This window comes from Chroicocephalus ridibundus, chromosome 3 (genome assembly GCF_963924245.1).
Source record: "Chroicocephalus ridibundus chromosome 3, bChrRid1.1, whole genome shotgun sequence".
Classification (NCBI taxonomy): domain Eukaryota; kingdom Metazoa; phylum Chordata; class Aves; order Charadriiformes; family Laridae; genus Chroicocephalus; species Chroicocephalus ridibundus.
Window position 1 is genome coordinate 105,019,299 of NC_086286.1, and position 16,779 is coordinate 105,036,077.

The 16,779-nt window shown below is 34.3% G+C and overlaps 1 protein-coding gene across 2 annotated transcripts in view; it reads left to right on the forward strand.

Moving 5' to 3' along the window:
- Positions 1-16,779, forward strand: part of CSMD1 (CUB and Sushi multiple domains 1) — a 1,197,532-nt gene that overhangs the window by 857,038 nt on the left and 323,715 nt on the right. For both annotated transcript variants that reach the window (XM_063330346.1, XM_063330347.1), the window contains exons 11-12: positions 2,710-2,813; positions 11,123-11,235. In XM_063330346.1, coding sequence (XP_063186416.1) covers positions 2,710-2,813; positions 11,123-11,235 — 217 coding nt within the window. The remainder of the gene's footprint in view (positions 1-2,709; positions 2,814-11,122; positions 11,236-16,779) is intronic.

Here is a 16,779-nt window from a genome sequence, read left to right on the forward strand (position 1 = left end):
TCAGATTAGTATTACTGGGGTTTTTTATAATTGCAAAACAACTTTGAATTTGGAAAAGCGTCTCAGAGCTTTTTTTTTTCCCCCAGTATATAAGTCGATATTATTTAACCATGTATGAGTATATTGTACTTGCTGATACTGGTACAATCCTTCTAAGTTTTTCCCACGCTGTATTCATATCTATATCCATACAAATCTGTCTTACATTCTTTCTCAAAAATAAACTGACAAACAACCCTCTGTCCATCTAAGAAATCTTAAAAATCCTTCTGATGATTCACAGCTTTTTCTACAGAGGAACTAATTTTATCTAAATGTATCCGTGTAAGCATTATTCTCCCATAATCATGCACACTCCCCATATGGCCAACGGAGAGGGTAACTCTAAACGGCAGTTTGGCCAACCTTAAGCCAGGTAATGTGATTTGTGTTCTGGGTGCCATTTTCTGCCCACTGACTGTAGAAGGAGCCATGATTAGGCTGGGTTCTTAATGTTTGCATGGTAAAATTCAGGTTTTATGAATCAGATTAAAGGAATTTAAGTTAGATCACTTAACTCTCAACCATTTGAATGTCTTTACAACACATTTATGTGTTAGCATAGGATAACAATTAGCATGGAAATGAAGATGGTAAGATTTTGTTTAATAGCGTCTAATATTTCTTCACACACAATGTATTTCCCATAAAGAAACATTTCATGTGAAATTTCCTGTAAGCTTAACCAGGTTTCTAAATCTTTCATTTGTGGTTTATATCCAATTAATTTTTTGTAACTTATTTTATTATTAAAGAGGTGAACATTCACATTTGTTTTTAAATTGCAATGTAAAAAGAGTTTGAGTCTAACCAAATGGAGCATGTTTAAATAATACATTACTATATTTTCTCATGGAATATTCTATCAGGTTTCCTCCACACACATAAAATAAAATTTGCATTAAAAATCAAAGTCTTATATATGTAGTTATTTTTATTGCCAGAAACAACTCTGCTTTTATGCTTCTACATATTTTTCTTGCTTTTCTTTGGCTTTATTAATTTTGATTTAGTAATGAAATTTTGCATGTTAACCACTGTTATCATCTAGGAATACTAGAAGATACATCAGGAGCAGATGGAATTGTATATTATCTTATCTACAACATATTGCCTGAAATTCTTGTGATTATTGAAACGTAACGTAGATAATGCAGCACGCTTCATCTCAAAATCTGGCAGGCATGCAAGATATGCTGTAAAGGACCCATATTTGATCACAAACCAAAACCTCTGACCTATTGCCAAAGTAATTATAAAAATAATTATACAGATATTTGTGTTAATAATGTTTTTCATAGCTATGGACATCCTAGGACCATTTAGCTTTTCTTTAAACCTCCCACTCTTCTACCTCTTCAAAACATACAAGGGGTCTTAGTCCTGGAGTGAATTTTAGCATACTTCTAAAAACATAAACATACAAATAGCAGAGATGGCAAAGCAAGGTATGAAAAGCAAGACATGAATTTAGCGAGAGGTAATATATTATCTTAGATCAGTGGGTATTTTATTAAAAGCGGGCTTTTCTCTCGATTAGAAACTGAAGCAACATAGTTCATTGTAAGCCTCCTCTACTCCAGAAGTGTCAGTTCCTCTCTGAAGCTGATAGAACTAGACTCTTCCCATTCCAAAACCAAAGCAATGACATGTACTGGCTTTCCATTTTAATATTGAGGAAGTGTAAACAACTAGCTTAGCTTGGATGCTGCCTTTTTACAGGGCTAAAGTTTGGATGTGATGAATTCTGCCTTGAAGATCATGCAGAAATAAACTTAAGTGGATGAAAACCATTGTTTTTTGACATATGTCTGATAGAGAAAGCCCAAATCTGACCCAAATACTTTTTTTTAGCCACAAAACAGAATAAAAATTAATTGCATTTTCATGCAATGGCTGAAGCTGTGTGAAAGTCTTCCCAGGGGTATCTGCAAAATTTAGTATAAAGATAAAATGAATAATTTTGTGGAAAATCACTGTGACTCTCTACATCTTCATATCAAATTGTCTGCAGAAACCTTGGCATCAAAATACAAAAAGGTGCAGTGTGCGTATGTATGCACACATACAACCTGCTAGTACTTCTCATCAATACAGAACTCTAAAAAGTGCTTGTCTTACAAGTGTTCTTCTGTACAAAACTAAATCCATTATCATACTTTATTTTATATTATTACATTACAGTTTCAGTAAACTATAAATACTTTTTCAAACAATTATGAAGGGTAATTTTTTAATTTTCTGGACAATTCATGATTAGACATTGAGTGAAATCATAGTTTAGTGTTAGTAATTTATTTAAGGAAATTTATGCTTTTGTATTTCTTTGCACCAGCCTCCACCACCTTCTTATGAATTGATAGTTCATACCTGCCATATTGCTATTGTATAATTGATCAGACAAGGTGTTTACTTCATATACTTACAGTATTGTGCGATGTAATTTTTATATAATTACAATACGGCAAATACTTCCCTCTTGCTATTAGAAAATACAGAAGTTTCTACACTTCTGCTTTTCTATATATTTTTCTGAAGTCAAATGATGAGATTGTGAGTGTGTGCTTCATGACTTGACTTATGGTAGCCAAATAATTTGTTTTGAGGCTAGAATAGAGCAGATACCCTGTGGGTATGCTTTGAAATAACTGACTTATTTAATTTTAATAGGTCATAAAGCTTGCTTTTGAAGAGTTTGAACTGGAAAGAGGCTATGATACTCTTACTGTTGGAGATGCTGGGAAAGTTGGTGATACCAGAACAGTGTTGTACGTGTAAGTACGGAACTTCAAAAATCTCCTTGGAAATTTATTGTCATATTTTGTTTCTTCTGGGTCATGAGATACCTATTTAACTTTTTAATTTTAGTATTAGTATATGTAATTTGTTCATATAATGTAAGCTTAAAATTCAAGTATTGTCAAAGAAAATTTTTCATTACAAAATTAACTCCAGATCTTTAGTAACATCTTCATAGGTTTTTATATCAGAGACTAAAAACTGCAGAGAACTGAGATTAGATTTCTTTTTAAAGCAAAAAAAAAATCTTCTTTTAAGAAACAAGTACTATCTGTACAACTCCAATTGTATTCACAAGCAATTAAAGGAATAAAAAGAGTCTTAGATTTCAGCAAACAGAAAATATGCCTTGTGTAAAAATAAATAAAACATTGATTAATTTCAAAATTTTTATACTTAAAATTGGATTTGTAAATAAAATTTGCGTGACAGCACGTAGGCCACTGTTCAGTAAAGTTAAACATGCTTCATGGATTAATATAATAGTATAGTATAATATAATATAAATGTAGAAAGTGTAAGAACTTACTTAGGTAAATTTGAAGGAAAATTCCAAACTAGATAGCTAATCGTAAAATACAGGTCTTTAATACTGTCTGGGCTAATGGAAATAAGCCCAGAATCCTGTATAGATTGATCAGTCACATCTACCCTGACCATCTCATTCTGGTTACATATGCTCATCTTCCTTCCTTCATAGTAGGAGCTTGTGGTCACAAGATATTTTAGTGGTGGCTTTTAGAGGGTTAAGTTAGCATATGTGGAATAAATACTAAATTGGCTAAAAAATACAAAAGTACAGCATTGTTCACACATTAAGGAAAAGTATAAAATCAAGAGGCTTCTGAGGTAGAAAATAGCCGCAGCTGGCATGAAGGACACAACATCTGTGGTTCCCTGATAAGCTACATGAGGTACGGGACGGGATGCAATTATTCCGTGGCTTTACCTTATGATGTATAGCGGATACAGGAATGGGATGATACCATGAAACAGATAAGCTGCCAATTAGCTGCCCGCTAGATGCTCAGAGCCAACATTTTGTCAAATTTTGATGAAATGCTGTCCTTTGTGCGAACTTTGCTCATTATAATGTCATTATAATACCAAAACACACCTCCATCCAGAAGGCTACCCGCCTCCAAGGTGCGACCACTCCTTCTTGAGTCTGCGCCCTGAATTTCTCGTAAACTATACCTTTAATTGTGAAGCGAGAGAAATTTACACCAATCATGATAAAAGTATGTATGACTAAAGTCACTCAAACTCCACCTTGAAGATAACAAATAGTATAAAAATAGCCCAAGAGAGGGGGGATACCCAGGGAAGACACCATCATAAAGAATTACATCACTGACTTCTGGGATCAGTCGACGGGCTGAGCCTCTCTTCCCCCCCATAGGGACGCCTTTGGGTAAGACTTAGATCATACCGAGTGCTTCCTCGGGAAACTTAGAAATTTCTCTAGAGACTCTCTTTTTTCTACATTTAAAGCCAGGCTGTATCGTTTATAACTTTGTCGCGCGTTTTGTATATGTAACAATACTTTCATTTGCACGTGCTTTGCAGACAGTGTATTTATCACCGGCAATCCTAAGAACCTATATATCTGTTGTTTAAATAAACTGCACTTTTTTAAGTAGCTAGTCGTTTTGGTTTCTCACTGAACGCGACCAAAGACTCGAGAGTGGCCGTGCTAGTTCATGAGCACAACTAGACTGAAGGTGCAGTCCACTATTAGTGTATCCAAATCGTAACAGTTTAATACATATTAAACGCGATTGGACTGATAGTGCTTAATTGGGCATCACTCAGAATTTAAACCTAGCCGCACCTGGCCTCCCACCTCGGTGAGGAGTGTTAGAACGCAAGGGGGTTTATCTTCTGCTAAAACCGCTTTGCCCCTTTTCACGCAACAGCATATGAATCCTGATCAGAGAATACAAAACAAAACTACAGGGTTAATAAGTCAGCAATGACTAAACAAGAGAAACTAGCAGCATTTATTTCATAATAACGTTACTTGGCATTGCGTAAAAATATTCTGGATAAAGACACATTTGATAAAAACAGTAATTTTGATTCATTGATTCTTTCTTCAATCAATAATATAATCAATAAATAAATTTACATTTTGAGGTTTTTTAATCCATATAAATTATGAAATTTTTTTTTTACATAATTATAAAAAATTAGTAACACCCACAGAATTTATTTTAAGTTAATTAGAATATTTTTGGAGGGACAAGTCTTAGGACAATATCTTAATTTCTCTTATTTGTTTATGAATTTATAATATCTATTAATGGCTACTTTATGAACTAAGATATCAAAGTACATAGAACTCCCTATTTTATTTTGTCTTAACACTGGAAAATGATTGGATTATTTGTATGTGTTTCTTGTCTTGCAATAGCAACTAGCTACTACTGAGTAAATTGAATTCCATGTTCTGAGTACCTGAAAAAGAATAAGAAAAAAGGTCTTCTGTGGATGCAAAGTAACTTTCCTCATAAAACACTAGGTCCATTTGCAGACTCCATTATCATGAGAAAGCTCATAACTAAATGTCAAAGTGATTTTCTATTAGTTGATTTTAATAACTTCTATTGTATTTAATGAGGTTTGACTAGCACCTTGCAGGTTTTTATTCTTCTCAGGGGAATGAAGCAGCTTGTAGCAAAGACTTTCCTGGCTAGATTTAATTTATAATTTCTCAGGATCTCTTAAAAAATGATATAGCTTTTCCTATGCTGAGCAAGTTTCTGTTGGCAACTTAAATGCCAGCATTTCTGCAGAAATTCTACAAATATCACTGTAGAAACTCAAGCTTTTCTAAAGTTTCATAGCTTTTACATTTTAGTTTGAAATAAATTTGCAAAAATAAATAGATTTCTAAATCCAAACCTAATTTCTAAGTGATATGAACCTTTCCCCTTTGTATAAAAGGGGATATATAACCTAAGCCTCAGCCCCATACAAAATTTTCCAGCTCTCAGCTGCTAAAGCCCACAAGATAGTAGTTAATTCTGGGTGCTTTATTGTAAACTTAGTGCTCAGACTTTACAATGGGCTCATTTATGTCAGGATGTTTATAAACCAGCCATCCAATGAGCATCGGAAACTGCCTAATGGCAGGTCAGTAAACAGGGGACCTTTTAATACTCGATGGGAAGATTGAGGAAGTTGATAAGGATCAAGATATATGAGTGATCAGTCCTAGCACAAGCTTTCGATAGTGTCCAAACTCTCAACCATTAGCAATTACCTGTGTAACTTCAAAGCTGTAGCGCTACAGCTAGAGTGGAGTAGGAAGGGACGCTGGTGTTTAAAAAGGAGAAAATTATAAAGTATAGACTATCCAGCTCAAATTTAATTTTTGGAAGAAAATGGAAAAATAATTAGAAAAAGTCTTTTAAGTTCGTGTAAAATAGCACCGATACGGTACAACAAACAATATATTTTGATGAAGAGCGAATTATTTCAAATCAATTTAATGCATTTCTGTGACAGCGTAGTTGGCATTTTGTAGGGATATGTTGGGATTTAGTTTATTAAAAGTCTAATTTTAGTATTTATAATACACTTTTTAGAAAACCTTATGATCAACAGCTTAATGGGGGTTATGCCCATCAATTTTATGATTTTTAACAGTTGCTTCATCTGTAAGGCTTACTTGTTGAAAATTTAGCAATATTATTTTATGGGATATGTATGCTGAGATGGTTAGCTCTGGAAATACAACAATACAATTTACTGAAAATTAATCTAAATATGTTTAGCCAATGAAGTTTTGACTGCAGTTATTTATCATATTTAACAGAATTTGTCTAAAGCTAGTTACTACCCTTACAAAATAATTCACGAGCGATAATCGTGTGTGAGCTGTAGATTACCAGTCAGAATGTTTTCTGCAATGCCGTGTTTTGTATTCTTAAATTCTTGTAAATTAAACTAACATGCTGCTTTAGAAAGTCTGCTTTGCCTATAAATGCTATGATTTATACTTTTCTTGCAGCAGTTACATTAAAACTTAATTTCTTTTTTTGAAATGATTCCCTTAAAGCATGAATCTTTTAACTTTTCTTGTATAGAAAACCTGTATTTTTTTTTTCCTGATACAAAAACGAAATTGCAAATTAGTGGTTCAGCCCCAGCTGCTTATGTCAGGTATTTCAGTACTCAGACAACTGTCCATGACAGAGAAATCCTTTTTCAGTAAATTCTTATCCTTTTCTTCTCTTCACACGCAGTTTGGGAACTTATTTGGGGCATTGGAAAACAACCTGCCCTTCCTTAACTGGGGAAAAAAAAAACAGGCTGCTTTTTTATATATCTCAAGTGTTATTGAATCTGATTTCCTGGTAACTTGTTTTATTTCAGATTATTTAAAAAATTCTTCTCTCTGAATTTTTTTGAAGTTGTAAAATTTAGGAGAGAAAGTAGGTTTTGTTTTTTTGCTTGTTTGTCTGTTTGTTTTTAATACTGTGTTGGAATCTTCCTCCTGTGATTGGCTAGGTAGTTGACATTAATAGTATAAAAAGAAAAATACAAAGCCAAGTAAAATTAGTGACATTTACTGTTTATCACAGCTTCAGCGGTCAAACCTTCAGAGCTTTAGTTTGTAATATGGTTGCAATTAAGCACACAAACAGCATAGTGACTTGTCATATTTGAATGATAGAACGATACCGTAAAACTGTTTCTTTAAAAGGATAGGTAAACCTGGAAAACCAATGGAAAGGAATTTACCTCAAAGAGGAGCTAAATTCCTAGTTTGATACCATGCTTGCGCCATCAACATTTTGAATTCAAGTATTTATTGAGACCATTTGGTGCTGCTTATGTACCCTAATCTAGGCAGAAGCAAGCAGCATTTCTGGTCCTGGACACCATTCTTAAAAGCCTGGCTCTGGTTTCATTTAGATAACAAAGATGAGAGAGCAAACTGGTACAGTAAGTTTCTTTCTCTCACAGTTGTCTTTTCTGAGCTGTGAGACTGTGTTGAGAGTACTGAAAACCTTGGCTTGAGTTTGACTTTCATTACTTCATCAGTTGCATTAACTGCCTCAACATCTTTAACTTCTTTCCTATAGAGATAATCTAGAATTATGCATCTCCACATGAAAGATTTTAGCCTCAGCCAGTCTGTCTGAACGCCTGGTCTCCAAATCTCCATTCCTGACCTTGCAAACAATCTGATTTTAAGATGGTTACAGGCTGGGGCAAACTCTGATTCAGCAACAGCACGTGTTGTCAGACAGACCTTCTTTCCCTAAACATCTGATCTACCCTATATAGCATCCTCCTAATTGAAGGATGTAGTTCTATACACAGGAATATTCTCAGAGAACCACTAATAAAAAAAATAAAAAAAGACAACAACAAACCCCATTCTGCTAATTATTGATTTCTGCCTTTTTTTTTTTTTGCTTCCTTTTTGTTTTTCTTCGGGTTTTATTTTGTCCCTTTCACTTCTGTTTTCCTTCCAGTAGTATTGGCTCGCTTCCTATATCCCCTAGAAGTGAACCTGAGCAAGCAACGGCATGTATTTTTGATGGTTCGTATCTACCGTCTATGGGTAGACCATTGGCCTTTTGAAGGGAGATGACATTAAACTGAAGGATGACTTCCTTAACTTGAGTCTCTGTTACCAAGTGTGTAATTTTCATTAAGCCTGTGGGAATTTAGATATCTTTATCTCTTTTCTCTGACAACTTTGGTTAATATTAATTAGTCAATTGAAGTTATACTGGAGAGACAACTAAGGGTCGGATGGATGGGTATTATAAATGTATAGTTATCATTTCACTGGGCAACAAGTTTAAAAGAATCCAAACACATCTATTGGATTATTTTTATGATGAAAAATCTCTGGCTGTGTGATGTGATTACACCTTATTCTGTTTTATTGTTGGTTTTTATTTGCTTTTTCTTAATTTTATTTTTATTTTATCTGAATGATACATAGTCATTTATATACAGTAAAAGTATCCCATACTACTCATAAAGGCTTAGAATTTTAGAGGAGTTCTTATCTATGTACAGAAATTTATCATTGTAGGTCTCATACATTAATCAGGTTACTGTATATAAACAGAGCCATTTAAATACTTGTTACTTGGTAGGTTTACACATCTGAATAGCCATTGAGAAATTCTTGCAGGAAAACCAACAGGTTTCCTCCAGTTGTCTTCCAGTAGATCTCCACTATTGTCAAGAGACATCAGTGAATTTTTCTTCATTGCCCTCAAACTTCTGTTTATAGCAAAGTGCAGAATACAGAACATGGCTTAACAGTTATGGCCTGGTATTTCCGTTAAGTGTTTTAACTGGAAAGATAGGTCAGAAATCAATGGTTATTGCTGTGGTTTCAGAAGTCGATCCCCAAAATCTATATATACTCCTCACCTTTTCTTTCTTCATATTTCTGCAGGCATCTCCTAAACTACTTTTGTTTATGTAACTCACTACCTGGTGAGGTATCTTCCTTTTATAGGCTACCTTTATTATTCGTTTATATGAATGTCACAACTTTATCAATAAGAGTATATTAATTATTTTGGCTATAACCTAGGATCTTTTTGAACCTGTACAGTTCCTGAGTAGTTTGGCAAGCAACTCAAACTTTCAGACTAAGCAGCTGCTGTATTTTCATTCTTAGAATCATAGAATTGCCTATATAGATATGCTTATCATCAACCTAACTCAGACAAAAATCATCACTAACCCATATCTCTAAGCACTATGTCTACCTGTCTTTTAAATACCTCCAGGAATGGTGCCTCAACCACTTCCCTGGGCAGCCTGTTCCAATCCTTAATAATCTTTACAGTGTAAAATTTTTCCTACTATCTAGTCTAAACCTCCCCTGGTGCAACTTGAGGCTGTTTCTGCTTGTCCTATTGCCTGTTACTTGGGAGAAGAGGCCGACTCCCACCTCGCTACAGCCTCCTTTCAGGTAGTTGTAGAGAGCGATAAGGTCTCCCCTCAGCCTCCTTTTCTCCAGGCTAAACAACCTCAGCCCCTCCTCGTAAGACTTGTTCTCCAGACTCCTCACCAGCTTTGTTGCCCTCCTCTGGGCCCGCTCCAGCACCTCAAACTGAACAACTTAGCTACGTATCACTGTGTTTTGTCAACATCCTTACTTATCCAAGCTAAGCTCTGTGTGTTCGCTTATGCTGAGCTATAATAGCTTTAATTTTTTTCACCTCCTTTTATAGTCTCATAATACTGACAACTACTTCCTACGAGAAAGATAGAGAATCCAGTATGTGATCCATTTGAGCAAAACAGAGTCTACATAAATGAAAGAGACAAAGTCGTTGCTATTTCCTTACATCAACTACAGTTAATGCAGTACCTGTAGCTTTCATCCCCCAAGCTTCTGATGCATGGAGCTCTATGTGGAGTTCAATGCAGATGTCCTCTTCTAGTGATATTTTTTGTTTTCATTTATGATACCAGCTTAGACAGAGATATTCTGCAGACACTTTTTATGTGCTGCTTTTCCCACTACCTTTTGAAAAACTGTAAAGCTGTCACCAAGATCTGAGCAGTTGTTTAGATACAGTACTGGAACCTTATTACGTGGTAGGCATTTTTCACTATTAAGAAGTAATCTATGAGGATTTTTTTTTTCTTAATCATTTTTTGACACACATTTTTTTGCATTAAGATACGAGAATCATAGATGTACAAAGGATATTACTGAGAAGATCTAAGGTTTTATGGTGGGATTCACCAGCTTGCCTTATATGTGTTGTATTGAAATGTACATACTTAAACATAGTTATCACACATTACTGTATGATCATTGTGAGTTATTGGAATGGAGTAGATAAGTTTCTAGTAAGTTCTGGACACGTGCTGTAAGGCATGTAAACCAGCTTCCTTCACTTTCAAAAAGCATGGTAAAAAAAAAGCAATACTAATCTAAAGAAGTGAAAACTATTTAACCCATACAGTCCCTTATATCCCTAATAGCTTAATTACTTAATGAAAGCTTTAGGTAGGAACAGCTTTATTAAAAGTGTTTAACCATTGTTAACTTGAATGCAGCCATTCAAAATGTTTTGGTTTTGGTTTGGTTTGGTTTTTCCTAAGACTTCACATTGTTCTAATCCATATAGAATAGTTAATTTTATCAAAAAAGAGCTGATCAGAACACTAGGGTAACATATTGTAAATAGGCCTAAATATTATATGAATAGTTTAAAAGTCTGTGTTTTTCAGTAGTAATTCATGCTTCTGCAAATGACTTTGCAATTTATCCTACATACAGGCTCACTGGATCTAGTGTTCCTGATCTTATTGTGAGCATGAGCAACCAGATGTGGCTTCACTTACAATCTGATGACAGCATTGGCTCACCAGGATTCAAAGCTGTTTATCAAGGTAGGAACCAAATTAACTGTTTTAAATTCATGTTGTGAATTCCTTCATTACAGCCCAACAAATTTATTTCAAATAGGTGTTTAGTCCTTTCACAAATTTAGAGTTTTGATATTGTTAATTAATGGTTAATGGAGATATAGATTTGCAAATTCCGCAAAATAACTAAGAATATGAAGTTAAAAGAAAAGTTATTGTTCTAGTGCTCTTTGCTTGAAGGTCAAATTTCTTTCAGATTTGTTTCAGAACTACAGATTTCTGTCATATTTGAAAAATTTTAAAAGTTACATTCTACTACCGTGTATAATTCCATATATTGGATATTATTTGAAAATTACGGTTAGTTTTCTCAGACTTTACTGGGGTAGTTACAAAACTTGTTTTTATGCCTCACCAAGAATCTTCACAGACTTAAGTCAAAACTGCTATGTAACAAAAACGACAGAACAGATATACTGTATGTGATTGTGAAAATTAAGAAGATAATGGAAATGTAACCCCCCAAAATTATCTAAATTATCCTAGTCTTATTTGTGTTCCGCTTTGATACAGGTATCAGAGATGAGAACCTTGTCAACATACACATTTTTAATTTTTCTTGATTGTGAGCTTCAGTTTGATAGTTTTGGAAATTGATTCATTCTAGTAAAAAATACCCGATATCTGTTAGTATGTATGCATGTATTGATATTTTCCATTTTAATAGGTTGCATAGACCTGCAGTTATAAAGAGCTCTTGCTTATTAACATATGGTATCACTTTTGGTTAATTTCCATGTTAATTAGTTCACCTTAAGAACAAGGACAAAACCAGTTAATACTATTTTCAGTAGTTTCTTATGGGCACATATGGTGAAAATGTTTTAACAGTAGTTTTGTCAAAGTTACTTTTGTACAAAAGATGCTGCAAAACATTGAGAGACTGTTCAGTAACTCAAAGTAACTTAATTAGAAAAGTGGGAGTTCTCCCTGAACATTTTCTATAAACTGAAGCACCCTAAGTGTTTCATTTCACCTGTAGTTACCTTACTCTTTCAACACCAAAATAAAGACTGAAAAGTTATGTAGATGTTAGCTTCGAGTTTAGTAAACTACACATTTATTGCACTAAGGACATGAAGAAGGCTTGGCTGTGCAGGTTTTTGTAAGTGCTGGCTGTGGCTGATGGCACATTGTGAACTCGTAATGGTGAAAGGAACAAGAAGGGAAAATGGTCCCCACTGGTCAGCCAGAAAACCCAGTGTTGGTTCTTCACACCAGTATCCTTCTACAGGTTATTTCTCCATTGAAGCAGGTGGTGATGATGATGGTGACTAGGATTATATTTTCACCATGATTTTTCCCTAGTACTATATACTTTTCTTTAGGACTCATTGAAACTCATCATTGGTTGTTTCCACTCAGTGTACTGATTGGAGTGTTCAAATTAGGTCAAGTGTTGTACATTCATGGGTTGTTAAGCTTCTGTGGGTATACATTGTTGGGTAATATTTATTGAGTATTTAAATTACTATTATCTGCTTTTTTTATGCACCGTCTTTTGGTTTTCTCTAATGTGAACTTAAATCGACAAAACAAGTAGTAAGGAGAGAGGGAGAAAAAAGGGGTGATTTGTGATTCTCATGACGGCAGTTGCTTCCCATGAGAATCCTCCATTGCAACACTAACAGGATTTGCAGGTCCACGGCCATGAGAATAACAAAATGAGAACAACAAGGGAAAAAAGTACTATCACAGAGGCTGTTGAAACACTGTCACAGTTGCTTAAATGCAGTGTTACAGAGCTGTGGGTAAAAAAGCAGATCCAGGCCCATAGCATTGCTCTGGCTAAGACATTAAAGTATCTTAAGACACTGTGCCACACATCCAGCCCATACAGTTACACAGCTCGAGAATGCTATGTTGCCTGAGGGCAATGACATATTCTTTATTTTTTTATTTTTTATTCTTCATCCCTTCTTTCGTGGTTTCAGCTTTTTTACTTTTTTTTTTTTTACTTGTGTCATTTCTAGGAACCGTGTTTATTAAGACAACGTGTTTTCTTTACGGAATCCATCCATAAATTACATAAAATTAGAGAGTACATAGTGGAAAGAAAGTATTGGCACAAGTTATGGATCTGACACTTTGCATTTTTTCCTCAATCCAAAATTATGAACTTTATCTCGTCATACCTCTGTGTTCAAAAACTTAAATCTATCTGCTGAGTTATTTTTCTGCTATCGTTTTTCTTTCTGGTGTTTCTAATATAAAGGTATCTGTTTTCATATCTGTGTTTGTCTAACTTATCAAAGATATCTTATTGCATTTATGGAGTTAACCTCTTCTGGGGACTCTCTGAAAGCACATGAAGTACATATTATGAATTTTGCAGGAATAGCGGCATCTCTGTTTTGAAATATATTGTTATTATTTGATGGTTGGATTCAGGCTTTCAGTCTTGTTTTACAATCAATTGTGAGTCATTCTGTGTTTTTGTAGTTTTGGAAATTAATTGCAGAATTATAAAATGTGAAATATTTACAATCTCAGAAGTGTAGTAAGTGTCTGAATAGGAACATACCTTATAATTTTTTCTCTGTTTTGCCTCTATGCTCTCATTAGTTTTATTAGAATTTTCTTATCTTCTTTTACTGTTGACAAAGCTTTTTATCCATCTGCACTCTCAACGTATCTCCTGCTTTAGGCCAAGTGTAAAATCTTATCCTGTCACAAGATACCTCAATAATTCTGCTTCCTCTTTGTTTAACAGTCAAAGAACCTGTCCAAAAATAGAACCTAATTTTAATCATGAGAAAGTTAATGGATTGTGACATGTGACCTCAAAGACATTATCTTTGTGATTGCAGCTAGCTAAAAAGAAAGCAAACTGTGGGCTTTGATGGCTCATACATGGTCAATAGAGACACAGTAAAGGGCGTCCTTATTTGAATTTTTTTTACTAAAAAGATCTAGTTTAGTTCAGTATTAGAACATGATTACTCACCCTCTTGGCTGATTTTACAGTCAGTATTTTACAACTGACTGACTGAATCTTGAATTTGTATCTATTACAGTAAAATAAATTTTTATATTAATATTTACAAAGTATCATAGACTGCAGTTTATAGAAAATTGTTACTTTAGCTGAGCTTTGTCTCACTTATAATTATGAAATAGAGAAGCATTTTGATGATGCAATTCACCTATCCTGTGATAATATGTCCACCTAAAAATGGCATGAAATGATGCCTGTAGATGAACTGATATGCATCCCAGATTTTGTATATGAGTAGTAAATTTAATCCTGTTTACAGTTTGCCTAAGGGATTAAGGGAGGAACAATTCTTTCCATATTCTTATGGATCTTCTTTGGCTCACCTTCAGAAAGATCTTAATGTCAGAAATATGTGATGCTACTAACAACATGCTGTGCATATTACTCAAATTTCTTGATTTTGAATACAGTTGATGTTACTTTAAGACAAATTCTGTAGGCTGCCTTCTTAGGCTTCTTGGACTGTATAATGCAATCCGAAGAAGAAAAAACGTGCAGTCTCCAATAGTTGGATCCAGAAGAAAGATTTCAGACATAGGTCCTCAAGAAATAGTTACTATTAACAGTTTTGAATATAGAGGAATAGCACTCTACCTGTATCACTGTGTTCAATGGAAGGTGAGCTCTGGAAACACAGATGGTAAAACTAATATTGAGATCAGCTTGTTAACTTGACAAAGCCGATAAATAGCTGCTGTGTTAGGAAATACAATAGTTACCTTGATATTTTTTCTATGAGTCATCATCGGATGTCATGTATTGTAAAGAAAAAAATGATTTAAACGTTACCTATAGGTAAGTACATTATTAATAAGTAAAATGCAACATGCTGCAGGCAACCTTAACATTGATGTTAAACTTTCTAAACAGTATTAGAACCATACTATTATTGCTCAACCAGAAAGCTATTAACCCATATTAAACAATTTAAAATGCCGAAGAGTAATCTGCACCTAATGTTACTTTTCTTAAGAAGCAATTGTATAGACTGTATCTGAAAGTCCTTCATTCTCTATTATAGGTCCCCAGACATCTTAACAGAAAGGTTCAATACATTTCTGAAAGAATTCTCTGAAATCATCTACAGATTCTGTGAAAAGGCCAGAAATTAAAATTGTTCTGTCCTTGAAGAAAGAGAGATATTGTAATATCACACCTCAGTACATCAAAGGATGTATACTGAAATCCTCTTTCCATTATAATCTATGTCAGTTTTCCTTACTGAAGCCAGCATGACCAGTTGTTGCTCCACACATCTTAATTAAGTAAAGAGAAGGAAAACAAAATATGTTAATGTCGCTAAAACGGATGTTGTCTTCTGCTGTAGGCATAGAGAAGTTAGCTGTGAAACACATAGTGTCACTGAGATTTCATGATAAAAAACCTCTAGCATTTCTCAGTGAATACTTGTATACGTAACTACTTCTGTAGAAAGGGCTGTCTTAAAGATAAAATTTTCAAGTTTTGTTACAGAACCAAAAGAATGAGAGGGAAATTTATTCAGAGTAAAAAAACCAAACAGATTTAGGCTGTCATCAAGACAGTTTTCAGAATTTCAGTGACAGGCATGTTTAGAAAGCAAGGAATTAAAAGACTGGACTGCAAGTTCTAGTTATGTCTCTAACATACTACTTCTTATTTTTCCTGGGTATTTAGTAAGGCTATGAGAGACTTCAGTTTATTTCTCCATATCTCAGATATGTGAAATTCTCATATGTCACCTCCTGGGAGAATAAAATAACCATGCTGAATGGTAATCTTGTTGAAGGTTGTTGCTAGTCTCCCTTGTTGAAGTTGCTTCAGTCTGAATAAGTTTTAAATATGCATTAGAACAGGGCCTGGTGTCTTCTGAGTATTCTGATAAAATTAGTTTACCAAGACCAAAAGTATTTACTTTAAATGAGTAAACTATTTATTGAAAGAAATTTTTCTGAGCTGTAACTTAAATTCCAGTCCTGCCATGCAATGACTCCTTAATCTGATTAATTTTTTTTTATATTACTGCATAAATAAAGAACAACACTTAAATAGTGGTAGCGTGCATAAAGTGTAATCCTGAGGATGAAAACAATATTAATATCAGCATATCACCAGTCTGAGGATACAGGCTAGTCTTGGAAAAACAACAGACAAAGTATATTTCTACCAATGACAGGCTAAGACTGTATTTTTACAAGGAAACTTTTCTTGCAATCTGTTGCTGGTCATGGGTTAAAGCAGGGACTATTTTTAGATACAATAGGTAAAGAATTTTTCATTCAAGTAATTCTTAAATTGTGTACTTTTTAAGTTACTTTTTCTCCTTGGCTGCATTTCAGTTGTGTTTTGACCACAAGGAAGACCACTCATGCCCCAACTTCAGTGGGCAACTCATGATCTGAGGTAGTATTTAGGCAGATTTGAATCAAGAGAAAGACTTGGTTTATGTCATTTCTTAATATAGGTCCAAGCATAAATTTACCCATTACATGGATGAGATAGATGTAGTTGTTGCCATGAATATCCAGGTC